Raw genomic sequence first — 27,528 nt, forward strand, 5'->3', positions numbered from 1 at the left:
ACAGTAAAACTAGCTAAATCAAGTAGCAGCTCAAGTTCAGGTGGTTTTGCCAGCTCGCTCATTCCTGAAAAAAATATGTTAAAATTGAATAATTAGACTTTTCTGCGAAGATTACAATTCAGGTGGTATACTGAAAGCAGTATATGAAAGCATAATGCCATCCTGCCCGTCATCAGGAAAGGGTCTTTGCATGGATGGTTTGAATGAGCAGTTTTGGTTACACTGTTTCTCAAAACAGGAAAGAATGAACATACCAACTGCAGGAATGCATGCACACATTAGTGTGAAATGTAGTTCTTGTTCAAACCACTTACAGGACCTAACTTTACAAAAGATGAGCCAGTCTACTGAATTTTTCCAAGGGGCTATCCCTCTTTTCAAAGGAACGAAAGGCAGTGTATGGAATTTTTGTATCATAGGTATTGATGAAGCAAGGCTGTCTGTAACAAATGCTATCGGAGGCCGATATAGAAAGAAAACCTCCGTCTTACAATTAAATATGCCCTTAAAAAAACCCCAACAACTTAAACACAATAATGCAAAGAAACCAATTTTGCTTTGCAGCTTAATTAGGTCTCCTGCCTGCAGTAGGCCACCACATTATGTTGACCTATGCAATACTTTATGGAAGAGTCACCTCCAGAGAGGCCGAAAGCCATTTCCATCAACCGTATCGATGCTGACACTAGAATGGTAAGACATCTAACAAGGAGGAGGAGGGGAGATTTGATTTTTTTTTTTTTTGGTGAATAAGCTCACATTTATGTTTTACAAAACTTAGATGAAAGTTTCCCTATTGTCTTTTCGCTAATTCAATATTTGAGGCAACATCAAGGATTACAGTGCTTATAACATGTTTTATTCAATTCACATAGAAAAGCATGCAGTATTAATGTAAAATGGTACAGTATTAATGTAAAATGTTCAGTGCACATTAGGTAAACAAGTCATTAGCATACAAACCCATTTTTATGGTCTATACTGGCATACTGAACACATTTAGAATAACACTGATTTTGGGGAACTAAATTAAAAATTGTGCTTAACTTCAAAAAATCCAAGCCATGTTTGCAGTGCTGAAGTAGAGACGTCTTCTAATTGAAGTGCTGTAACCCTGAAAAAAAAGAGGCTGCTACCTTACACCCACTTAAAACAACGAGTTTCAGTACAGTACAGTGCTATGAAACAGTCCAAGCAACAACATTTCCTCTGGAGAAAAGTTTTATGGCAAAACTGACATTGTTTTATGGCAATTTCATGAAGTCACAGGATATATAACCAGTAGTTGCCTTACATGCACAAAATGTCATCTTTAGGAATGGGAAATGTAACCTTTAAAACAAATTCTTACATAAACGACTGATTCGACAAGTACACTTAAAGCTCCTGTTCAAGGGAGCCATTATCTGTGATCACCATTGAAAGATCATGTAACGTGAAAAAAACCCACCACCCAAAACACACAAGTAAACAAAATACCCGGTCAAAGAAAATAATCTGTCATGGTTCTTCCCTAGGAAAGAGCTCCTAAAGGGCAAGGGAATGTTCAGTTTTCACACAGACGAAAAAAAGAGATTGCATGGAAGTCATTAAAAATTAGGTTCACCTGTAGATATTAAACATTTGCAGGTTGAAGACCGAGTCATGTTTGATTTCCAAGCAGTCAGTTTTTGGTGGTTTTTGATGGACTAGCACTGGAGACGCTGCTTTGACTTTTCCTTTTGGTTGACTGACTGGTATTTTTATTTTTCCGTTCAGATATAAAGGAAGACGCCCAAGGAGGATTAAGCTGATTGTGCAGATCAGATGACATCTTCAAAAAGCAGGAACCAAACTTTTGTTCCTCAAACAACCTTTGTGAGTTACTGAACAGCAAACTCTGGGAAAAGTCTCTTTGAAATAAACAGTTTTGAGGTTTGCTATCACTAGTCACTGCGTTCTGGCCTGTAAATGATGGAAAATGGTCATTCATATCTAGTTCAGATGGAGACAGGTTGGAAAACATAGCAGATTTCCAGGCAGCTCTGTCAACTGCTAGTTCACTTGTCTCTGGACACTTCATACTCTGCTCCTCATTCATGTCTTCCAGCTTCTTCTCCGTTTCATTCAGAAGCTTAGAGCACTCTGTTGACTTTGAAGCATTATCAAGATCAGAGGACTTGAAATTGTAGCATGGGCTCTTGCTATTGTCTGATTCAGACATCATTGAGTCCAATTCGGAAATTTTATCGAGGTAGGCAGCATCCATAGATGCCTCACTGGAGGTTCTTGTGCGATTCATTTCAGAAAAGCAGAGAGTATGCAGCCTTTTAGGTAAGCAAGAACTTGTTTTATCACTGGACTTTGCTGATGTCTGACCAGCTACTGAGTTTTGCTCTGAGTCATCAAAATCTAAGTTCTCAGCAAAACTGGTTGGGCAGGTGCCCCAAAAACCTGATTTTCCTGTAGCAAAACAGTTCAGCTTCTTTTCGCTATTACAGCTGCTTGTGCTGTGCTCTGCAGAATCTTTGCTGCAATCATCTGAAGTGTCACAAAACTCTTCAAATTTCAGTTTTCTCAGGAATGTTGATGGTTTCCTCGCATGTTCTTTTCCATCGGGAGTGTTCAACCGAAGGCGACTGAGGGACAGAAAAGGAGTGCATGGTGGTGGAAGATCATAAAGTTCTTCACCCTTATATGGGGTACATTCCTCAATTTTATTCCACTGCTCTTCTAAGCAGGCATCCATATTTGTAGTATTTTCATCCATCAGAACCCCCTGACATCCTGGAAATAGCTCTTTCTTTGGGGCACACTGGGTATTTGAACCATTTGAACCATCTTGACTAGAAGAGCTTAAACAAGTTCCACCACTTGTCAGCTGTTCAAGGCTGTGAGGACTTTGAGTGGTAGTCAAAGCTTTCTTCTCCTCAACTTGTGTTTTCAAACATGTATCTTCACTGCTCTCAGCTCCTTTAGCATCCGTGGAGAGCACTCTCTCACTAACAGCACTTGCTGTCTGAGTTCCTTCGCCTGCATTTTTCAGCTGTAAAAGCTGACACTCCATTTCTTCTATGTATTTATCACTTCTTTCTAGTGCCTTTTTTAGACGGTTCATCTCACGTTCACTTTGTTCTACTTTGGACTGAAGTGCAGCTACTGTAAACCTACCAAACCTGCCAGAAGTCAAAAAGAAAGAAAATATTAAGCTGGAAAAAGACATAATTGTGATGCTTTGTGAGCTCATTTCAAGAAAGAACAAAGCTAGTAAACGTTGTGTTAATGTTAATTAACATTGTGTTAATTTGAAAACAACAGTCAAAACTTTTCTCCGCTAGCTGTAAAAAAGAATAAATCATCATATATAATGTAAGGGTGGAGGTGAATAGCTTAAAAGCCAAAATTAAACTATTAGTAGCAGTAAGGCAATAACAAGCAGATTACCCTTTCAGGGGATGATTCCATCAATTCAACTCAAATATGCATGAAGAATTATCCCCTAAAACAATGGCAAAGATTTATGATAACATTTGAACAGTGGTCCACATCTTGAAATATTTACATTCAATCATTTGCCTAGAGTACAGCAGTGTTTTACAATACATTTTTTACACAATGTCACCTTGTCAAATATAAAATGCCAATATAAAATTAAAAATTTGCACCAGTCTTTTGAGGTGGTTTAAATTTATAGACAATTCCATTATGTTCCCCTTAGATACACAGCTTTTCCTTGGCCATTGCATGGATGGGACTTCCATTTACTTCAGAGCCACTTGTTTTTTTGAGCTTAACAACCAGAACAATCAAATTTCTTCTTGACTTTAATACCAAAACCCTGCCACTTGTGGTTTGTGAAAGGTGTTTGTGGGGCTTCCAGCTTCAGCATATTTTCAACTGCCAAGATACGGACTGCCCTTTCCCCCATCCTCCACCAGCTTTCAAGACTGACCTTCCCCAGAGGGCAGGTGAAGGTTTCAGCTATATGCCCTAACTAATTCTAACCTGTCACTGACAGGTGGGCACCAGGGAATTCCTTGCTCCATCTGAGGCTTTCAATTTACAGAAAGAAAAAACAGTAAAAGTTCTGGTTCTATTAGGAAGGAGGGAAGGACCTGCACCTACTGGGCAACTCTGACACATAAGGTTTTAAATCACAAAGAAATTACAATTCAATAGTGGGCTTACACTAACCTCCACTTCCCATCTTGCAGCTTCACATTACAGCACAAGTTTATATTCATTCTTCCAGCACAAACAATTCCTGAAATTTCCACGCTGTTAATTTGTCTGTCTCTCTGTCCCTCTTTTAGCATCTTTCGAGTCACAGTGAACTGCCATTCCATTTTTTCATTCCATCCCCTCATCCCTTTGCAAAATGCTCCCACTGCAACCCTTAGACCAGTGAGGTCTGAAGGTGGTAAATCTGTGACTTGGGACCATGCTGGCAAAACAACCATAGATCAGTAAAGAACTGAACTATATTTTGTTTCTTCAATTCCTGAGCCCAAAGCAGCAGGAAACTGCTCTACGCTGACAATTGCACTACAGTTAAGTGGGCAGTGGCGGAAAAGAAGGGTTGTCACCAGTCCCAAACAAGTTGGGCACGACTGACCAGATCTACTGACATGTATCACTGCTCAACTGCTTCTGCATATTTAAGGGACTTCGCATATTTTGGTGTTGACGGTTCAGTGGTGGGAAAGATTCACAGAAAAATCTGTCAGTTCTTTCACAGAACCCCTACTAGACCATTTTTAAACTCAGATCAGCCTAAACTGCACCATTTTGTGACGTGCCACCCGGTGCTTTGTAGACATGAAATGGCAAGGTAGTAGTTTTACATTTAGAACAGGAGTGTTCACTTAGTAAGATACCGTTTTTCCCTAAAAGAAGCTGGCTGGATTAGAACTCTAAGGAGGCAAAGACCCCACCCCCCAAACTCTGCACTACCTCTACCCAGTTAAAGAATCACACAGAATCACAGAATTACCAAGGCTGGAAAAGACCTTTAAGATCATCAAGTCCAGCCTATGACCTAACACCACAACATCGGCTAGACCATGGCACTAAGTGCCACATCCAGCCTTTCCTTGAACACATCCAGGGATGGTGCCTCCACCACTTCCCTGGGAAGTCCATTCCAATGTCTCATCACCCCCTCCGTGAGGGACTACTTTCTAATACCCAACCTAAACCTCCTGGGAGCAGCTTGAGGCTATGCCCTCTTGTCTTGTTGCTAGTTGCCTGGAAAAAGAGCCCACTGCAAGTGGTTACAATTAAACAAGCATCCTCGTATACAACAAATTTTGGCTTATTCCCTCCTTCAGTTAAAGGAACTCACATTTTAGTTTAAAATACTGAAGGAGCCACTATAGCACAGCAGAGCACAAGCAAAGACCCTTCCTTGCTTCCCAGGTTGATTCCAAAGTATTTATTTTGCCTTTCTCTAACAGACCTATTCAGGAGCAAACCTTACACTGCTTAACAAAGGATAAAAAAATTATGCAAAAATACAATATAGCTTAACAGTCAAGTGAGAGAGGTGGCGAAAAATGCTTATGCAAAATATGGAACATTTTCTGAGGTCTGCTGTAACAGACACTTTGACATAAAAATTAAACATGTTTACATTTATATGCATACCTGGCAATTCCTTTTTAATGGAAGAATGGTGTAATATGTTTATTTAATGCAAATAGCATTAGTGACAGCCTGAGACTTGCTTATGAGTAAGAAGCACTGTATTCTCAAGTGCAACTTTTATAACAAGTGTCCTCAGGTTAAAAAAAGAAAAAAAAAAAGACAGTATGTCATTCAAAGCCAAACAGCATCACTAATATGTTAATTGTTGTAGGGGGATGTGCTTGGGAACTTTGGTTTTCAGAAATGCAGCATCTGACATGCTGCCTAAAAACAGTTACCTCTGCAGTTAAGTACCAGAACAGTAGTTGCTTTCTGTTCCTGCTTTGAGACTTGCATGCATTTACTTCCCAAATCTTCAAGGACATGGGTTTTTAAGATCTCCACATTACAACACACATATTTAAACCAATTACTCCATCCCGGAGCATGACAGAGGTGTTTTAGTGACTGATCTGGCAGGTCAGCAGACAGCTTGGAAGACATGCATATTTTGGTTGAAGAAGCCAGAACCCCCTCCATCTCCCCAAATCAAACCACCCTCTTAAGTGACCTCCTTTCCCCTTCAGATGTACAGTGAGCTGTGCCACAGCCAAAAACTCATGGTCCGAGGATAATAATAGAATGCAGTACAGCCACATGAAAATAAATTAAAATTCAGTCTGACACTATAGAATCTGCTTGGAATGTGTAACAGCCCCTCCTCCGCAACAGAACAAGTTTCTTCAGTTGTTCCTTCTCATCTATAAGTTCTACAAATTCAGCTCTAGGGTTTTATTTTCAGACATCAGTGACCACTGACTGTAGCAGGTCTGACTAGTCGAGCCCTTAACTCATATCAACTCAGTTTAAAACCAGACATCCCATACAAACATTTCTGTTTGTGGACAGCAAGCAGTAGCAGCAAATAGTTTTCATGTATAAACATTTATGGAAGAGTAGGGCTGCAAGGATGCTATGGAATCTGACTCTCCAGTTCTAATCACCTAATGGCCCAGACTAGGGACTGCCCTGTATCTCAGATACATGAGCATGATCCACTCTCCAAAGGAAACTAAGGGTAAGAAGTGGTAAAAGAAAATGTACAGTCAGAGCTTGTCACAGTTTGAGATCAGGGCAATTTAAGTGCACGACCAAAACCAGTCCCATCATTTAGAAACACATTTCCACTTGGTTCTGCACTTAGATGGAAAGAAAAGAGGTAGGAAATTCAAGAACAAAACAACTGAAAGCCCTCCTAGTTTCTACAGCCCTTCTGTGATATCATGTACCAGATGCAGCTAGATGAGAACAAGTTTTGCAGTCATCGTCTACATCAACTATGAAAGGTGATCTGCAGCAACATCTTCACAATATCCCAGGTTAAATACAATTGCCTTACAAGTGTGTCATATTTGCACAGGCATTTTTAAGAAGAAAAAACAGTTACTGTCAGATGGGGGCCTTTACCTACCAAGCAAGCAAGCAAAAAAAAAAAAAAGTCAAGAGCTATACATCAAGCATGTTGCTCTGTTTAAGATCTGAAGCCAGAAAATAAATGAATTGGTAATGCAATTTGGTTCCGCTGAAGAAAATGTCCTGGACATAGTCTGCTACTGCTTTCCATTTGGCAGACTAGGCTGGCTGACAGAAGTGTACAATGGCTCCTTCTTTTAGGAAGCAGTAGAAGCACTTGCTATAGCTGATTTTCTAAGCTTGTAAAATAACAAGTTATTTTCAATATAAGCAAATACTGGATAGTAAATCCCCTTCATCACACAGCTGACAAGAGTACAAATCAACCTGATGATACATGGCCTTCCTAATGAAATTTCTCCTGAGCATCAGGGAAATCCACTTCCATCTCATCACATGACCAAGGCTAAGCTTCACTGTTTGTTGGATGACTGCAGAGAAGCAGGATTTGAATGGAAGAACAGGAAAGGTACATTATTTGAAATAAGCTTCTCTTTTCACTTTGTGAATTTGGCAAATTCAGACAAACATGCAAAGCCCCTCCAAGCATTTTGGCATCGTTCAGTGAAACAGCACTGGTCTTCCACACAGGAAAGCCAGATTATGCTCAAAGTTGGAGAATAGCATAAACCAGATAGGATTACTTCAGAATTACTACCAGAAAACCCACAAAACCAAGCAGCGAGATGTGAATGTCCTGACCCATCTGCTTAAGGTTTAAATCTTCATGTTTGGAGTGGGTCCTTTTTCAGGGTTTAATGCTATGATGCAAGAACTCAAAAGTTGTTTTGAAGGCTACTAAAAATAGCATTTTCTCTTATTTACTTCTAAGGCCACACTGCAGCCATCTTTGAAGATGAGCACTCTTCTGTGACAGCAGGCTTGTAGGGAGGTGAGAAAGAAGCCCAGTTTCCTATCAAGGAAGACAGCAACATTCTTACCCTTTGCACCCTGGACACAGGTTCCGAGAAGTCTATTTGTAAGCTCAGAGAGATACAGACTGAATTAAATCAGTGGAAACATTCAAATTAGATAAAAAACCTGAATATTGTACAGATTGACCTAAAAAGTCAACAGTCTTAGACTTCAGTGTGCAGATACCTGAAGTCACAAATCTAGACAAGATAAGCAGTAAAACTGAAGAAACAGGGGGAAAAAAAAATCCCAAAACAACAAAACAACTCACAAAACCAGAGAAAAGAGATAACATAACTATTTTCTGCATGTTACAGATAGTTTTTCAAACTGGGATTTTAACTGGCATAAGAAATTAAATATTTAGGGAAAAGACTCCTAGGAAGCCTAGAAGCCTGGTTCAAGCTAATTTGAATCTAACCATTCATAAAATACACTATACCCTGGAGTGGATGGACTTGCTACTTATTTTCCTTCAGGTAGAAAGCAAACATCCCTTTGCCAAAAATGCTTTTAGATCCATTGTGCTGTGCCAATAGATCTAATAGTTTTCTATTTTAAATAAAGCTGGAAGTAACAGGGCTCTATCATCCTGAAAAACTTAGGCTTTAGAAGTTTTCCTGTTCTGCATTGGGAAAATGGAAGTCACTGAAAATTCCTCAGGAAAAAGAGCAAACAAAGAGCAAGCAAGAACCACCAAACCCTCAGTCTGATTTGCCCGAGAAATGGAAGTCCAGCACAGGTCTTTGGTAAGAATCAGAGCAATAAAATTACCTCTATATGCTTTTCAGACCTATTTTCCATCTATATAATGGTATATTATTCTGGGGATGGATGGTCTACTCTCCAAAATGTTTCAGGAAAAAAATAAATCTCATCAATCAGCACTGTCAATTAAAAAAATTGTAAAAATCTCTGTCATGGCCACAATGTCAATTTTATTGACATACATGACATTTTTTCAGCAGGTTTTAATGGATATGAACAAAGAAAAAACTCAAGACTATGGTAAAAGTTTTTTATTGATCACTGAAAAAGGCTAGTTATGTTTTTCCTGTTATGTCAGAAGAAGACTCTGTTTCATCCACCTGCTAACAGTGCTTCCTTTGCTATAAAGCAAAGCTTGATAAAATAATGTAGGTTGTGACGTTTAGCTCTAGTGCCATTATGCACAAAATAAACTATGCTTGAGATAAGGTGACCGAATACTGACAAAGCCTTTCAAAAATCGTTTGATACACATTTTAGTTAGTTATCTAGCTAGTTTGAATCCATACATGACAATCAGAAACTAAGAAATATATGACAAATGAAACAATGATGGTGATGCTAAATTACATAGATTCTATCTGGTAGCTATTTTAAATTCCAGTAGAGTGCCATTCAGAAACTTTTTCCAAAAATTACCTTCTGAACAATTCTGAATAAAATACACTGAAACCACTGTACTGGCAAATCAGCGTACCTGCATAGAAAAGTTTACTTATAGTGCCATTGTCAGCCTCTGATGTTTATGCCTTCAATTCTGATTTCATAAGTAAAGTAAGAAAACAGTTACTGCAACCCCCACTTAGTGTGTGAAGCCTAGCTGAAAGACCATTTAGATACTATCAAAGTTTGCTATCAGAACTGGAAGAACATTCAGATGTTAAGTCTGTTCTAGATATTGACCAGACTAATGACTGCAAGGGTATAAGCTAATTTGCAAAATCTGCAAACAACATTAAGATGGGAGAGACTTCCTACCACTTGAAGGATGTGACTGGAGTTCAAAAGAATTATTTTAAGCTTGACATGTGCATCAAAATATCAACCTGAAGATAAGGTCCCACACTTTGGAAGGGGACATTAGTAGCACAGACACAAAATGAAGTACGAAGGTAACTTTCTAAGCACTATTTAGTAAACCTGGTACTGGCCATTCATGCTAAAAGTGTCAGCTACAAGAAGGCAACAAAAAGGGTAGTGCAAGATATTATTAGAAGATGATGCAAGACAGAAGTTTTTCTGCACTACTTAGCACTACTGAGGCTTCAATTGGAATCTAAGACCCAGTTCCAAGCATTAACACTTCAGAAAAATCAGAGACACTGAAAAGCCCCAAAATTACAGCAAAACCAAGTACATCAGAAATTTACCTTTCGTCTTAAGTCACATTATCTAGAAGAACTGGACAAACTCAGTTTAGAAGACATAACTAGGGCTGAATGGGTATAGGTAGGGTGAACCAAAATCACTACGTTTAAGAAGCAGAATGGTTTCTTCCAGGACACATTCTTCCTTGAGCATACTTAGATTCTTGTAATGCACCACTGGGTTCAAAGTAAAGCCAAAGCTGAAGATAACAGAAGCAGTGTACAGGCATGCAACTGTCCAGACCCCTGAAGGGTCTGAACTGTTGTTCCTGGCCCAGTTTACGCCTGATTCAACACGTGTTCAATTCCCATGCACAATCCTAGAGTTAGCATGTACCAAAGCTCATTTCTAACAGACAGGTAGGATGGGGCTGTTTGTTCTAGAGAAAAAGAAACAACAAACCCAAACAAAAAAGCCATTTAATAGTGTAGTCATGGACAGGCCAATCTAGCTGGCATCTGGGCTGCAAAACAGACCTTGACACTGGCTCATTTCTAATAACATTTGGCTATATCTGTGCTTATAAAGAAGAAATTGGCTGGCTACTGTTTTAGGCCACACTGGCAAAAGAAGGGAAAATGATCAGTTTATAACAAAGACTAGTTCTTCACACAACCTCCCCTTCCCCACTCCCAATATCTAATTTTTCTGACCAACAGAATGGTAAAAGCATGCACAAGCTAGAAGAAACGGAAAATCTCTCCACTGTGAAGTTTACCTGACGTAAGTAAAGTAAAATCAAGTTAGATGGTGTGGTCCCTTCCAGCTCTTATTTTAGTTACATCTATTTACTCTTCAAGTTTGCCATCGTTGCCAACTCACTCTTGAATCTTATGGGAAAAGATATTCCATACCATTAAAGGCCTCTCCACTGCCAAGACCTTACACAGGGCTCTATCTCCCTTATTAGGAGACTTCAGGGCAGAATGTACTTTTATGCATTTAACAGCAGAAGGATCGTGCATCTTCTTTCCTGTGGTTTTGAGTGATAAGCAGCCTGGCAAACTCTCTACAAGGATGAATTTAATCTTCCAGCAAGTAAGCTGTGAAATAGAACAAAATCCCGAGAGCTCTCTTCACACACTACACAGGTACCCCTCAACCCTCTTCCTCAAAAGCATCATATAAACCTCTGTCCAATGCTGCTCTTAGCTTTTTAAGTTCAAAACCAGTGAGAGTAAAAAGGTAGAAAACCAATGAAAGAAAGGAACAGAGCTTTAAAAATATGAACATGTTGCCTCACAAAGTACTTCCAAGCAGAGGTACCTTAGCATACAGCTGTAATCAGTATGGTAAAGTTTCTGCTTTTTGAGGTCATTATCATTGATGTTTTAACTGTTTGAAGACAGAGTATTAAACACAGGTGTCAGTTTTGGGAACGATGTTCTCATGCTGCAGAAGCTTGACTCCATTTATCTTGTCAAGACACAAAGCTATCTAGGACCTTCCTTGGATAGGGAGCCTAAGTCCACAGAACAAACCCTGAAGGCAGCAAAAGGAAGAATAAAACAAAACAACTAACCAGAACTTCTGCACTCAGTAACAGACCTACTTTCACCATGTATCAGATTCAGAAATTTCCCAATAACAAAGATAAGCTAACTGCAGCAATCAACTAATAAATCCAGTCCTTCAATATTGGCCAGATAATGCAAGAAACCACACTTGTAGTCTTATCACATCCCTTCACTGTATACTTGCTGCTGTTCTTTAAGTTCCATTTGTTACCCCAGTCTACGAGGAGAAAAATTCCAAAGTCTACCTGGAGATACATATGCAACACCATGCAAACCACCACACTTTTAGATTAAAGTCCTATAACAGTTAAACAGTCTATAAATAAAATATGGTAGCTTTTAAAATATTCACTTACTTTTGGGGTGATCTACTATCAACTTCAGCTTTTAGTCGCAAATTCTCTCTTAAAAGGCTACTGTTCTCCATGCTCAGTTTCTTATTTGCCTAAGGAAAAGGAAGAAGTAAGTATACAATAAACCAGAAATTATTTCTAATATTTATAGCTGTTTCTCCTTTTTAAAGAGACAGAAGTAGAAATGTGAAGGCAGGTAACAGCCTTCAGACAGGGACACCACTTAAAAATCACTATGGGAAATGGCTTGCAAAACTGAATAGCGAACAAGACATTTTTTATTTATATTCCCAAAATACATCACAAGTGTCCTATCTAGGGAAATAAACACAGCTATGTTAGTTAGCACAGAAAGTCATTAAGGAAATGTACTAATGGCAATTCCATGTTGTTTTTTTTTCCACATGACTAAATACGTTAAGTACATTAACATTACAATGTGCAGGTATCAGCAAAACTCATGTTGAACAGCTTCCTCTATTCCAATTTCAAGTAAGATTACTTTGGTTTTTTTGGCTTGTTGTTTTTAAAGCACAGTTATCCTATGGATGTAAATCCATTACGACAAGTTATTTGCAGTCTTTCTTCACTTTCTTTCAGGATGTTGTGATTAAGACTCCCGATTCTCAATCCTTCTGACTCCTTGAATTGAGGTCAATTCCTTCCTCCCAGTTCAGCAGACAACCTTGTTAACAAGATACTTCACATAAAGAGAAGTTTTCCTGCTGCCGTGTCTCAGAACAATGAATGCCACCTTCCTAACAAGTAGAAAACACTCTTTTCACTTTACAGACTGCTCAATCTCTGTATGTCGAAAACTGCACCACCAGTCCAGGACCCATTCGTAGCCTCAATTAGATGATGCTTCCACTATATTATAAAAGTACAATCTAGAGTTAGATCCAAAGAAAGAGCTTTGCAACTGGGCTCAAGTGTGAAATATACTTTTTCAGAAGCATCAAGGAGTGAAAGAAGAGAGGCAGAAAACTAAATGCATATACAAATATTCCCAGTAACCTCAGCAAATGAGGCAGACACATGGGGATGAGCAATGGAGCAAAAAACCCCCAAAACAAACACCATCCTCACCCACCCTTCTTCCCCCCAGACACCACAATATTCACCGAGGCAGAAAAATTAATCAGACACTTCAAGTAAAGAAGGAATAGGAAGGGTGAGCCCAGGGCTTGGGTGCCTGAGTGTCAACTACTGGTGTTTAAAAAATCAAAGTACAAAAAACTACCCTGAAAGCAATGAGTAACAATGAAGGACACCTTATTTCCAAAGGGAAAACAAACCATTTAACACCATGGCCAAGCCCTTTCTCTCTTTTCAGAGACACAGCTCCACCAGCCACACAATCATACAGGACACTGCATGACTTGTGTAGAGTTAGTATGCAGGGCATCCACCTGGCACATGGCACAGCAGGACTGAACCTCTTCAGTGTCCTTCTTCCAGAGAGTGCTCTGCTCTCCATGACGGTAATCTGTGAGAGATCCTCACTTGCAGCACACTGGCTAGATTAATGAGTTCATGTAACCACATTATTAATGAGCATACTGTGACTCGTATTTCTACTGCTGGGTTTGTATCACCACTCCCACAATCATTACGATGCCACTCGAAGTAGCAATGCCCACTTTGGGAGTCTCTGCTCTAGGACATTAAACGATACAGGTGGCTGCTATTTCCTGGTTTAGGCCGGTTTTAAAAAGAAAGTCATGGCAACCATATTTTCTGAGGGACTCTGTCTCACTGGGAAGTGGTGGGTGGTTGATACTCCTGGTCAGCTACATTAGGAGATAAGTTTTCTGGTTCCACTCTGAGTGTACATGGGAAAGCAGTCTTGCTGTTCAGACTGGGGTTGAGTCAGCACATACTTGGAAGTGAAACAAGGTCTAAAAGAAAAGCCAGGTGACTTCAGGTACTTCTGGAATTAAGCACTGCTGAACAGGGAACAGACAGGAAGAGAGCGCTGGACTCAGTAATCTTAAAGGTTTTTTCCAACCAAAATGATTCTATAATCAGTTTTAGACTTGGTCTCTAAAACCCATCTGAGCCTCTATTAATATCTAACCCTTAATCAAATTCAGAAACTCCATAAGCTTAAAACTCTTTCCTTGCTAAGACTGAAATTATATAGAAAAAAATCAAACATGCCCCTCCTTCAGTCCCTGCTACATTCTTCTTTTTCTTACCTAAGGAAAGAGTTAAAAACCTCAGTCACTACAAAACAAACAAACAAACAAAAAACAAAGTTTAATTTTATGGGGCAAAAAAAAGTGCAAAAAAAATTATGCAAACTACTTGCTGCGAATCCCCTTTTGTGAACTCTGAAGCTCTTCTGGGATCCACTTACGAGGGCAGAAGGTGTGTCCCAGCCTGTAAAGTCAAAGCCTGAGTCTAGCTAAGCTATTGAGAAAGCTAATTTTGGAAACTCAGTTTATTCTTTTTAGTGATTATTGCATAGTCCAATCAGGGCCAGGATTTACTTTAGACTACAAAGAGGTAAATCTAGAAGCATCCCATTAACAACAGAATGGCAGAACAGTACAATGTGAGTCTCTAGCACAGGAAAAGTGTAAACATTTTTTTTTTCCTTTGTAAGCATTAATAACATCCTAAACAGATAATGTTTTAGTTTCGCACGAGGCAACTCAGGATTGTTAATAAAAGAAAAAAAGGTAGCATTTTGAATAAATGCAAATTAATTTATCTCCACCTTACCTTTCAAAATAATCTAGAAATGTTCGAGGTGATCCTTTGTGTGCCCTCAGGTAATTTTTGCAAGGTATTTTTATTTAGATGTATTTTCATATGACCATCTCCTGCATCCCTCCCTTTTGCAGTATCAGGTTTTATTCTACATTACATTCAAGATGTACAAAAAAGCCGCAGGTTTCCAGTAAAGGATCTTCTGGTCATAAAATGCTGAAGCTTGTCTATTTTCGGTCAAAGGGTCAAGTTACTCTGTCTCAGCAAATTGCACCAAAAATATCAGCTAGCATGGAGGGCAATAGTGCAAAATCTGCCTCAGCCAACTGAACTGTGTTTGGCCACTGAATGTTGTAAAATAGATATATTATATAGATTATTGAAAGCCTGAAAAATCTGGTCATCAATACTGGTGACAAGTGCTACTATAATCCAATTACCCAGTCAGAGAGTGACAAAGGAGTTGAAGAGTCACATATAAGACCCACTAGAACAAGCAATAACACCTGACACTTGCAAAGGCTATATGGAAATACTATGATACACCAACAGCCACTGGAATTCAATTTCTTCCTTTTCTTCTGGATCTATGAAGTACCCAGAGGTCATGCTAGCTCCAGCTCCTGTTCAACTAACCTGAAACAGTTACACTACAAGATAACTGAGGAAATGTATTTATTACCTCCTTTAGCTTTTCCACATTATCCATCTCTTTTTCATACATATCATTGACAGCTTTCAGCTTTTTACTCCACTCCTCTTGGGTTTCTGTGCCACTGGAACTTGCTTCATTTGCTGACTGGCTGGTTTGCTCATTTTGGCAAGACAATGCTGATGTTCTAGGATCCAGAAGAGATTTCAGCTGTGTCTGTAAACTGAGATTTTTACCTCTCAGATCTTCCACTTCTTTTTGCAGGGATTCTATTTCATCCTAAAGATGTCAGAAATTCACAGGAATTAAAATAATGCATGAGATGAATTAAACAATACTGGCAAGCTCCCACAGCACTTTAGAAACATGGGTTCTGGCAAGCCCAGACACATGCTTTCACTTACACATATATCTAAGTATGCTTATGTATTGTGCTTTAGGCGGGACTTTAATCAACCTGAACACTCAAACACAGTGAAGGTGTTAGTGTAGGGAATCCCTTGACTACATAAAGGACCCTGAACAAACTGGCAGGCAGACCAAAAGCTTCAAAGCATTCAGCATCATTAATCTATTATTAGGGCACTATATGGGAGGATTTCCTGTATCAAGAGTGCTCTTAAGGTCCTCCTCTGCTGACTCATTTGCTGTTATTTGAGAATGTTTCGCTTACGTTCTGAAACATCACATGTTCAGATGCTGAAAGTCTCAAGATTTAAAGTGGACAGAACACTGCTTGGAAGAGGCTGCTCCAGCTACGCAGAAGTAGTAACATCTTGGGAAAGGTGCTCAAGATGCAAAGAACAAAGCTCTTATCAGTCTGAAGTCATAGAGAAGCAAGGGAGGCCATTCATGCCACTTACAAAAATCCAAGGCATATTTGCACTAATAATCAAGCACTTTTTTTTTTCCTCTAGCATGAGAACAACTTTAGTTTTGGTTTTGTTTTTTTTTTTTTAAGAGATTTATGTTATCCATGCCTATCTGTGTGATTTTGAAGTTGATTCAATAGAAAGGCAGGAAACCTCCTTTTCCTGACACCAGCTTCCATCCAGAATGAAAGAGGCTAACCTATATGCAAGTTAGTCATAGAAGACAGTCTTTATATAGCACCCATTTCCTTTTTCTTACTCTCCTACCTGAGACAGGTTTCCTTGCAAAATATATGATGTCTTCACACAGCTGTTATTAAGGAAACAACAGCTGAGAAAACAAATCAAGCATATTCCTTATTAACACCTTTTCACCCTGTTCCCGAGACAACATTTTTCCAGCAGGAGAGCAGAGATAAACTTTCAAGCATTCATTCACTTTCAGAAAATGATAAGGTGACAATGATAAAAGTTAGCGTATGCCAGAAGGTTACAGTGGGCAATATTGTTTAAGAAGGAATTTAGCCTCCCCAAGAAACAGCCAATTACTTCAGAAAATGTTTGAATTTCAACCAAAGCCAAAACAAAAAGCCTCCAACACCCACTATACATAAAGAAATCCCTCCCATACCACATGGGGGTGAAATTCCCATAAAACTATAGAACTAGCTGTACTTGGCTACCTCTAGCATAGAAAGAACATCAACATGCCTTCAGTGGGACCCCTTTAAGAACCAGCAAATGCTCTCATAAACTCAGCCAGAGGTTGAGATTTTAATGCAGCCAAGTTTCATGTAGATCAAATATAAACCTTTACTCAGTTTAAAAAGAATGGGACTCAAAGCAAAAAGACCCAATTCTATGCAGTAATTTAACAGTCGCAGTTAATCTGAAAGTCCCAACCCTCTCCATGTCCTTACCTCATATTCTTTGTGGAGCAATTCAAGCCTTGTTTTACGTAGGTGCTTTCTGACCGTTGGACTAAATACAGGATCACTTTCACCTGTTCCTCCTAAAGCAGCACAGAATGAAGGAAACACTAAAATAATTTCTTTTTTGGTCAATTCAATAGAGTAATCCTCCTTAAAATGCTTTTCATATTATCAGCTTCAAATACAGCTAATATTGGACCAATCTACTACCACGTGAGTCCTTTAATTTTCAGAAAAGGTTAAATGAGTACCTATTAGTGATATTTAGCAGTAAAAACCCTGCCTCACAGCAGGAAGACAACTTCTCAGTTTTTCAACTTTGTATTTTCCGTGACAGAATCCTATCTTATTTAAGACCATACTATTAAAAATGACTCAAGGAGGCCACAGAATCAAGTGTACATTTAATTAGTACAAGAAAGTCTGAGGTTTTTAAAGTGAGACTGTTCAGATATGTTTTTCTTTTAGGTTAACAAGATGCAATGCATAGGTAGAATACTTCAAGCAAGATGCATTTTTCTCAGTTAAAGGCATTGTCCAACCAAGATTTAAAAAACAATCATTAAAGCTGCAGGGTACTTGCTGCCTTTGGATAATCTAGGCATTAATAGACACATCACCTTTGGAATTTTTACCTTGTAGCTATTATGTATGCTTCTGGAAAGATTTAAAGTCAGATCTTCCTTAGATGCTGGTAAAAAAAACACAGAGGAAAAAACATCTGTACATCTTCGGACTCAAAAGAATCTCCTCCGGCAGCAAATACCAGATAGTTATTTCAAAGCCTGAAGTTGTCCTTACCTATAATTTCCTTGCAAGGATTTTCAGGCGTGATGGGAATCCTGCAGGCTGGGCACTGATTATTGTTCTTTAGCCACACTTCAATACAAATGGAACAGAAGACATGGTTGTTGACACAGATGACTGGGTGACGGACCTTTTAGTATTAAAAGGGGACGGGGATGGGATGGGACGGGACGGGGGGGAAAGAAATAGAAAGATACTATGAATACTTTAATGCTTTTTCAGGTAACAGAATATCAAAATACACTACTCCATCTCTCACTGCAAGTATTGCAGGAGACACAAGGCTTCACAGGGTTAGCTAAGAGCGCCCTCCTGACTGCCAGATTTCCCTATTCTTGAATATGATATTCTTTTATAACCATTTTTGCACAACTAAGGTCCTCGATTCCAAGAGCTTATTAATACACAGTGTGGCAGGCACCCTTCCTTCACCTCATAACCTCCAAGAACTATAGCTAACTACCTCAGTGAAATGCATTCACCTCGCCAGGCAGAATGCAACCAAAACACATGCATTAACTGGTTTCTAGAAGTGAGGGAATGAGGGATTGCTCCTGGCAACAACCAACACTTTGCCTTGGAAGAGGTGTCACTGAAATGGATAGTGTTACAGATTAACTCTAGCCTGCACATAATCAGCTTCATGGAAACCAGCTTTAAAAAGGGTAAGGCCAAAACCACGGAGCAGAAACATGAACCAGCAACCACTAATTCAAGCCTCCTGCTAGATATGCATGGCTACTAAATAAGTCATTATCCAAGAAGGGGCAGCTAACTGAAGGATTAAATATTCTGATCAGACACGGATCCTTTCACGAAGCTTTTTCTCCCCTTCCAAAGCAGCAGAGTAAACAAACTTAGAAAATATTAATGACAATGTCTTATTCTCTCTTGTTATCTAACTATAAACCCTGTTTGAAAGTAAGTGTGCTTAGAGGGACAACACGAAAGAAAAAAGACTTCCCCCTGTATCTATGCCTTACTGCAGCTTTTGTTACAGCTTACTGTAATTCACACTCTCAAATCTCTTAAGACTTAATATTAATATCTGTGTTAGGGGTCTTAGAAAGAATTATTCATTTCTCCTCCACCCTGTCTTTGCGCAAGAAATATGCTTGAGTCACAGAAGTACCAGGATCTATTACTTTAGATTCTACTGTGTTGCAGTTAAAACACAAGTTCAGGAGAATCCTTTCAAATTTAACAGAAGTCCTCATTAATCCCAAGATCTTCCTCTTTCATTCTATTAGTAAAGTAGTAAAACTAAAAAGGAAACACTGAGAGGGAGAAGTAAGCAACTGGAAAGGACAATCAATAACCACTTGGGAAAACAGATTAGATGTGTGCTGTAGTAATCATACTCATACAGTGTTGCATAAGCTAAAACCCAAGCATTTTACCACTGAACGACACATGGATTTGAGATAAGACCCGTATCTGTCAGCTTCTTTTCCAATTTACTATCTATGCCTCTGTCATGTTACAGAAGTCACAATATTTTTAAAACCTCCAGTATGACATTCTTAGGAGCCAAAGGATTTATTTATACAGAAACAGAAATTGAAGTTACTGAAGATGTGAAGAGTGAGAAACTAAGCAATTTCTCCGAGTGTTTACACACTTCCACCTCTAGTTAAGGAGGCTTTTCTGTTCTGTGATTCATACAAGCATTAACACACCAGTGCTTTGAACCCAACTTTTTCTCTAGCCATGCTTCTTTCTTACTCAGAAGCAGCCTGAGAATAGTTAAATGAATGGCGGTGACAGGATGCAGAGCAGAATAACATAAAATAGTCCAAATAGAGAAAGATATGTCAGGAGTGCAAGTCTCTCCCCTGGGAAGCAAAAGACCCTCAGTTACCCCAAACCTGACATGAAAGCACACTTCTCACAAGTGAATGACTACTTGGTTTCTCTAGCAAAATAGTAAGTCACATTCATTACTCTCCAGGGTACAGTGCTTCTGATTTACACACCTTTACAAGTTTCATTTCAGAGATGACGTTTGTACTTCTGTTGGCTCAGGATCCAAACAAAGGAATCCATGCAACAGTGGCAGAAGCTAGCATTGAAATGTCACACAGTGGCTGGGAGTGTCACTGCCCTTCATGGAGTCCCTGAGCCACTGACTGCAACATGCCTGGGAGGGGGTGGAGGACTGCGACAAACTCATTACCAAAAAAGCATTTCACTTGAATTACCGCAGTTTCAGTTCCTTAATCAACAGTAATGTCTAGAAAGACTACAGCTTATCTGAGAAGGCTTGATCAGCTGGTAATTTTTAGCAATTTCCTAATTTCCACACACACACACATAATGTGATTCCTAGGTAGATCAAAATCAAATCCTGTACACATCTATGTCACTTTGAAGGCACTTTTGGACCTTCAAGCAGCATTAATGGAAGAGCAGGCGCATGAAAAGCAGGCACAGTGATACCACTACACAAATCCCCAGACATCCTGGGGGGCTTGAAAACACACAGAATTGTGTGCTTGAGCCCAAATGTCTACACCAAAGCCAACACAAGAGGCCTTGAGTCATACTAGGGTGAGTAAACCTAATGGCCTGATGCAGATGGCTTCTTATCTGCTTGCTCATTATGAATACAGGTATTTTAGAAGACAGCCTGGACTGTATTAAAAGAACATTCAGGTAACGAATATGACATTTATCCAAGCAATTAACTATTACTAAAAATGGTTATTTGCATGTCTTGGCAATCTACTTTATGACTCTGTTCACACTAACAAAATGGGCCAATGTTCCCCTCCCCCCAGGATTTCTGCCGCATTAAAAACAAGGAGTGGTTGACCTTACTGAATAAGATTCTCTTCAATATCTCTTCTCTTTTTATCCCCTGACCATTATGCACAGTGAATAGTTCCTATTTAGCAGTCGGTCCTTTGCACATTTTGCAGAGGCAGCAAGACATACATTCTGATTGTAGGTTGGGCCTTCTACTCAATTTGAAATTTATGCTACAAACCATAGAAGTATTAGAATATCTCAACTCTCCATGACACTTCCTGCTCCCACCTACAATACACCTACAATACAGGACAAAAATGGCAAGATTTTTCCTTCAATTTAAACTAAGTAACTTTTTCTTCCTCTGACCTTACTCTTGATAAGAGCTTTTTCTGAAGAAGTTTTTCAATGAAGTTCCAAGCTAGAAGCAAGGATATGTATTGAAGAAAAAAAAAAAAAGGATAGCTAGAGCAGTCAACTTTGACAAAATTTAAACAGCTTCATGTATCCAAAAAGGAAAGCATTAAAGTATCTTTATTACAGATACCACCAATACATTCATTTATATAATGTTAATATATTATCTCAGTGCATGATACCAAGTAAGGAGAGTGTGGAATTCTCTTCTGGTTCAAACTCAGTAACATCAATTCTTGACCAACTCAAAAAAAGTAGTGGAAGTATGAAACAGTCGCTTGAAATAGCTCATTTGCTTTATAGCAAAATATGAGTTAACACATTATGAATCCATCATGTGTTTAGATGAGAAAGTCACTAGGATCAGTTTCAAACAGCAAATACATTATCAGTTTGACTTCACTGTCCTCTTTTTCAGGAGAAGCCACTCTGCATTAGAGACACAGTAAATGTATGTTCTCCCATTTTCATTAAACAGATAAACAGAAAAGGAGAGGTAAAAGGACCACAGCCTGGAAGTCTTGCTTGGCTTCCACAGAAAAGCAAAGAAATCAGTAAACATGGTTGCTAAAAGCATCACTGCCTGTCAGAACTATGAGAGTTGAGAAAAGGGAGATGTCTGACTACTTTCACTACCAGCGCTACACCTACTTAACAGATCAAACACACCAATCCTTTTGTTATCACTCCAGAAGCAAAGATCTTGGAGTACAGGCCAGGTGAGCTAGAGAGAAATCTGACAGTACATGCCAGAGTATAAACCTAACAGGTTATTTCTTCTCTTGTGATTACCGTTGTGCTTTAAGAGGTTTGTTTTGGAGAGCAAGGGAACATTAAAAATAAAATAAAATTGGAAAATGAACAAAGAACTTGAAAGCAATTAGTGACTGCTATGAAATTAGCTCTGGGGCTTTTGAAGAACAGACTAGCAAGAGCCCTGCGCTGCCCGAGGGAGGACAGAAAGAGGCAGCAGAAACTTCTCCAGACTGCTGCAGCTCTACTCGATACCTTTTAGATCCACTTGGTTGTGCATCCCCTCTTTGTTTCGCTTGCCCTCTACGACGCAGCGCCACGCTCAAACACAAGCTCACCTAGTGTTTTAAACCTGATTAGCCTACTGACCCCGGAAGAAAAAGACCCACCAACCTCAAGCCCCTCACTCACTCCGGCAGTCATAAACCCGCGGCTCGGCTCGGCTCGGGGGCTACCTCGGGGGCTGGGGCCCTCAGTCCCCTCCAACAGCCCCCAGGGGGGCTCCTGCTGGGGAGGAGGACGGGTTCCCAGCGTCCCCACGGTGCCGGCAAACCTCGCCCGCAGCCGGGAATGACCGCACCACCACGGGGGACGGGACCCGACCCCCTCCTCCCCTCGGCGGGGCCCCTCACCGCCTCCAGAAGAGACACTCCCCGCGCTTGGAGAAGGGATCGCACACTCCAGCGCGGAGCTGCAGCCCCTTAAATGAAACAAACCCGATGGGGCCGGGGCTGCGGGCCACCACGAGCAGCCACCGGCCGGAGCGGCCCAGCTCGGCCCTCCCCGCCCCGTGCCCGCCGCCGACCGGGCCGCCCTCCGGCGCAGGCTGAGGGGGGAAGGGCAGCGTCGGCGCCGTTACCTTCCCCAGGCAGATGTGGCAGGTGATAGGCAGCGTGAGGGACAGCGTGACGCTCGGCCCGTTCTGTGCCATCGCGGCGGCCCGGTTCGGTTCGGCCCGGCCCGGCCCCGCCGGCACGGAAGGCCCACGGGCGGGCGGGCGGTACCTGGGGCCGCAGCGGCCCCCCGCCAGCCCCGCTACGGCAAGCCGCCGAGGCCAAGCCGCCGCCCGGCGGAGGGAAGGCGCTGCGCGTTTTTGCGGCGCTCCCCTGGAGGGCGGACGGGAGCCGCGGCCCCGGGTAGCCGTGCTCGCCGGCTGCCGCCACGCCTGCCGCCCCCGCCCCGCCGCCGAAAGCCCGGCCGCGGGGCAGCCGGGGACTCGCCGTGCCCGCCGGGGTTGTTGGGCTTCGCCGGGGGAAGCGCTGCCCCGTGGGGAGCGGCTGCTGAGGGCCACTAGCTGGGGGGGGGGGGGGGGGACGACGACAAGGGCTCTCCTTGACCCTTACGGACTTATCCCTCACCCAGCTTTCATTCTGCTCAGTTAAATAAATCGACCATTTTTAACCCTTTCAATTGCCCCGAGACTTCCTCCGCATATTTCCCCGTGTCTCCTTTTTCCCCCCCTCTGCTCCAAGGTACAATTGTGCTGGTTTAAATAACTGTTTTAATCCTGTGAATACCCTGAGTGTACTTTTCTGCTTCCCCCCCCCCCCCCCCTTTTTTTTTTTCCCCCTTCTCCAAAACAGGATACAGCGAACGGGATCGCGTTCTAGGGAATCTCCTGGGGCACCAGCACCCCTTCCCCGCCGCCCTGCCTCTGGCTGTGCCGCCCCGGCCCCAGCCTGGCACCCGTCCTCGCCCCTCAGCTCTCACGCTGCCCTCCCGCTCCACAGGAGACTTGACCAAAACTCCCCGCTTCTTGGCCCAAAGCATTGCCTGGTGGGATCTTCTCAGCCCACGAGCCTCTGGCCTTGAGGGCGACAAGGACATGAGGACTATAACAAGCATCCGAGTTCTGCGAGTGCTGGGCACAGTGGCACTTGCCTAACGATGCCTGATGGGGAATCCTGCCCTCATCCATGGAAACCCAGGGGCCAAATCCACGGATGAAAATCTTCCTCGGCTGCTTAGCTTGCACCGACAACTTCCTGAACTGCGGAGCCTTGGAGCTGTGCTTTCCAGGCTGCTGGAGAGCAGCTGGGAAGTGGTGCTGATGGGACGGGAGGCTCCTAAGAAGTCTGCTCGCTTGACCTCAGTCCCAGGATTCCTGTAGTTTCTTGTAAACGTGGCACAGCATGCTGGAAATTATAGACCCGAGTGATTTAAGATTGCGCCACATGATAAATGCTTAGAATGCTGAGCAGCTAATTCAAACAAGCATAAAGTTGTGGATCCAATGATTAACAAGGAAAACGTCTTAGGCTGACATAACAGAGTTGCGTGGATGCATTTCAATTTGATATAGGTAAATTGCTGCAAATAAAGCGAGCAAACTAATCCGCGGTGACATTCCAGCACAGACAAGGCCTCATGGCTTTGATGTAAGGATTCCCATGTATCCTTAGGTGGGAAAGGACAGGTTTGAATAAGTTGCAGTAGATAAAGATTGAATATTCATGTGTTAAAACACAACACTTTTTATTAAATTTCAGAAAAATGAGTTTAATTAAAGAAAGAACCAATTAACAACGTAATGGACATACCGTTAATCATCATAAGCTTGGCTGTCCAGCTTGTAAACTGTCATAAGCTGTCCACTCAAGGCATCTACTGTGAGGAGATGCCTTCAGTCCTGGCACAATTAGCCTGCCATTTAAGTAGAAGGGTGCTCTGGGAATTTTTTGCAAGAGAAATGTGAAATTATTTGGTTTTGAATTTTCAAGAAAACCACTGGGGCTTGAAATCTGTTGGAAGTGTTTACTGTGCAGCCAGCAATCTTCACAGGAATACAGTGAATCCCTGTTCTTTATCTCTGTTATTATTATTTTTTTTTTAAATATTGATTTTTATTGAAAAAATATTGAGGAGACAGTGAGGTGGATTGAGACCTGGCTGTGTGACAGAACTGAGAGGGATGTGATTAACACAGCAGGGTCCAATTGGAGGCCTGTTGCCAGCTGTGTCCTCCAGGGGTCAATACTCGGTCCGGTCTCGTTCAACATGTTCATCAATGACCTGTATGAGGGGACAGAGTGTATCCCCAGCAAGTTCACCGATGATACCAAACTGGAAGGGGTGGCTGATGCTCCAGAGGGCTGTGCTGCCCATCCAGCATGACCTGAGCGGGCTGAAGAGCTGGGCAGAGAAGAAATTATTGAGGTTCAACAAGGGGAATTGTAGGGTCCTGCACCTGGGGAGGAAGAACCCCATGCACCAATATACGTTAGGGGTGGACCTGCTGGAAAGCAGTTCCAAGGAGAAGGATCTTGGAGTCCTGGCAGATAGTAAATTATCCATGAGCCAGCAATGTGCCCTTGCCACCAAGAGGGCCAATGGAATCCTGGGGTGCATAAGGAAAAGTGTGGCCAGTAGGTCGAGAGAGGTCATTCACCTCCTCTACTCTGCCCCGTTGAGGCCACATCTGGAATACTGCATCCAGTTTTGGGCTCCCCAGTTCAAGAGAGACAGGGGACTGCTAGAGAGAGTCCAGCGGAGGGCAACAAAGATGACTGGGGGATTGGAGCATCTCCCTTATGAGGAAAGGCTGAGAGAGCTGGGACTTTAGCCTGGAGAAGAGAAGGCTGAGGGGAGACCTTATTAAAGCCTACAAGTATCTAAAGGGTGGGAGCAGGGAGGATGGAGACAGACTCTTCAGTAGTTCCCAGTGACAGGACAAGGGGCAACGGGCACAAGCTGGAACATAGGAAGTTCCATTTAAATATGAGGAAAAACTTCTTTATTGTGAGGGTGACAGAGCACTGGAAGAGGCTGCCCAGGGAGATTGTGGAGTCTCCTTCTCTGGAGATATTAAAAACCTGCCTGGATGCAGTCCTGAGTTATGTGCTTTAGGTGATCCTGCTTTAGCAGAGGAGTTGGACTAGGTGAGTTCTAGAGGTCCCTTCCCAATCTGACAATTCCGTGACTCTGCGAAATGTGAATAAACAATGCAATGAGCAGAAAGGATAAATGCAGGAAAGGGAAATCAAAAGCAAGGAAATGCATCTTGCAGTTGACATGTGGAACTCTTTTAAATGAGTCTGGGATAAAGCAGGAACCCTTTTAAAGGCATGAGTTCCACTGCTTCAAAAAAGTATGTGTAACTGGAAGATGACCTGTTAGAGAAAAAGCTCTGTTGGGATGAACATATTTTCTCTCACCAAAAGTAGCTTTTAAAGGATCTTATTTTTCTGAATAAGCTGCTAAATGAATATATTTTCTGTGTAAGGAGGTTAAACTTATTTGTTTAGCACATTTCTGCTGAAGTTAGATGCCTAGTCAGTGAATGAATACTTAAAAAATTATTTGTGATCTAGTAGTGCCTGAGGTTTAGTTAAAATTTATGGGATGATGTTACCGACTCTTCAGGGGCATGGAAAAGATTTAATTCTGTAAAGCTGAGAGAGAGAGAGAGAAAGAGAGAGAGAGACACCACAGAGAATGAGGAGAAAGGAGCTGGAGGGGTAACAATCTTCTGCAGTTAAGGGGAGCTGAGAAATAAAATGTGACTGTGCGAGGTAACAAACATTTAAAGATTCTGGACTATCTGACATGAGAGCTGGTGTAGCGTGGAGGGTGCTTTTGCAGTAGAGCTGGAGCCAGAATGAAACAGAAAAAAACCTTCCAGGAATGCCTGGCATTCCTCTTCAGAGGTACTGGGGTGTAAGGATCAGTCTGGCCACTGCTGTTAGTAAATCTGCAGAGATTCTAGAGGGCTTTATTTTTCAAATGCTTCAGCCACTTCTCTATGTGCTCTTGAAATCTCAGAAACCATGGGATGACTAATGATGAAAATAAGAAATATCATATATTACAAAAACAAAAAGTTCTTTGATAAGATCTTGAAAGGAACCAATTTCGGACAAGATAAACTGGTCAGAGGACTAAATTGAGCCAGTTAAGTCTTTTCAACTTGAGACTCACAGGGTTTGACTAATAAAGCCAAATACTGTATTTTTTACTTCAAGTGCATAAATCATCTGTATTACAGATCTGTGTATGTTTCCCAGCAGCATGTTGTGCAGAGAGAGCAAGGTGCACTGGTGAGGGTGTGAACAATGAAATTTGTGTCTTCTTGGCTGATTAGCTCAGCTGATATGCAAAAAGCAGCTAATGCAGTTGTATTGGTTCTAATAATTTGGATACATTTGGATGTGTAGCTTTGTACTGTGAAAACCTAACTTGAAGGTCATTGTTTACACTTGTACAAATAGAAATAAAATGCTGATTATTTTTTTTTTCTTTCTCATTCTACTGAGGTAGAAAAGACTGGAAGCTGCCAAGTCAGACTATCTATCCACTGTCAGTGTCCACTTCTGCAACAGTGGAGTTGGTTTGAATTTGCCTTGAAAAGTTTCCTTTTTGAGAAACAGGCTGAATCTTTAGCTTTTAAGAAAGGTTTCCCAGGTGGTTTTACATGACTTAGGGGAATACAGAGTGAAATTTACCTAAACCTGAGAGTAAATAAGTGATCTAAGCCTGGGATTCTGGGTGCCTAAATTCAAACCCGTGGTCCTTAAAGCATACTGCTTTCAGAAGGGGCAAAAACAGGTCCCCCATTGCTCAGGATTTTACTGTTGAGCCCTGCAAAGGAATTACCTCACTTCTGAGGCACCGTCTGGGGGATTCACTGGC

General features: G+C 41.3%; 1 protein-coding gene across 1 annotated transcript; it reads right to left on the reverse strand.

The window, feature by feature from the left end:
• Nucleotides 1-837: 837 nt before the first annotated feature.
• Nucleotides 838-22,923, reverse strand: OBI1 (ORC ubiquitin ligase 1). Its single transcript, XM_051608401.1, has 6 exons — nucleotides 22,760-22,923; nucleotides 17,974-18,109; nucleotides 17,161-17,252; nucleotides 15,399-15,647; nucleotides 12,002-12,090; nucleotides 838-3,155 (listed from the first exon to the last, which is right to left on the reverse strand). Exons 1-6 carry the CDS (start codon nucleotides 22,829-22,831, stop codon nucleotides 1,664-1,666), a joined length of 2,130 nt encoding a protein of 709 aa, XP_051464361.1. The 5' UTR covers nucleotides 22,832-22,923; the 3' UTR covers nucleotides 838-1,663.
• Nucleotides 22,924-27,528: the final 4,605 nt, after the last annotated feature.

This window comes from Apus apus, chromosome 1, assembly GCF_020740795.1.
Source record: "Apus apus isolate bApuApu2 chromosome 1, bApuApu2.pri.cur, whole genome shotgun sequence".
Classification (NCBI taxonomy): Eukaryota; Metazoa; Chordata; class Aves; order Apodiformes; family Apodidae; genus Apus; species Apus apus.

Excerpts from the sequence above, each read along its gene's own strand:
- OBI1 (XM_051608401.1), bottom strand. The coding sequence starts at position 22,831 with ATGGCACAGAACGGGCCGAGCGTCACGCTGTCCCTCACGCTGCCTATC. Across the intron at positions 18,110-22,759 it reads GCCACATCTGCCTGGGGAAG|GTCCGTCACCCAGTCATCTG; the intron begins GTAACGGCGCCG and ends TAATACTAAAAG. Across the intron at positions 15,648-17,160 it reads TGCTCCACAAAGAATATGAG|GATGAAATAGAATCCCTGCA; the intron begins GTAAGGACATGG and ends TGACATCTTTAG.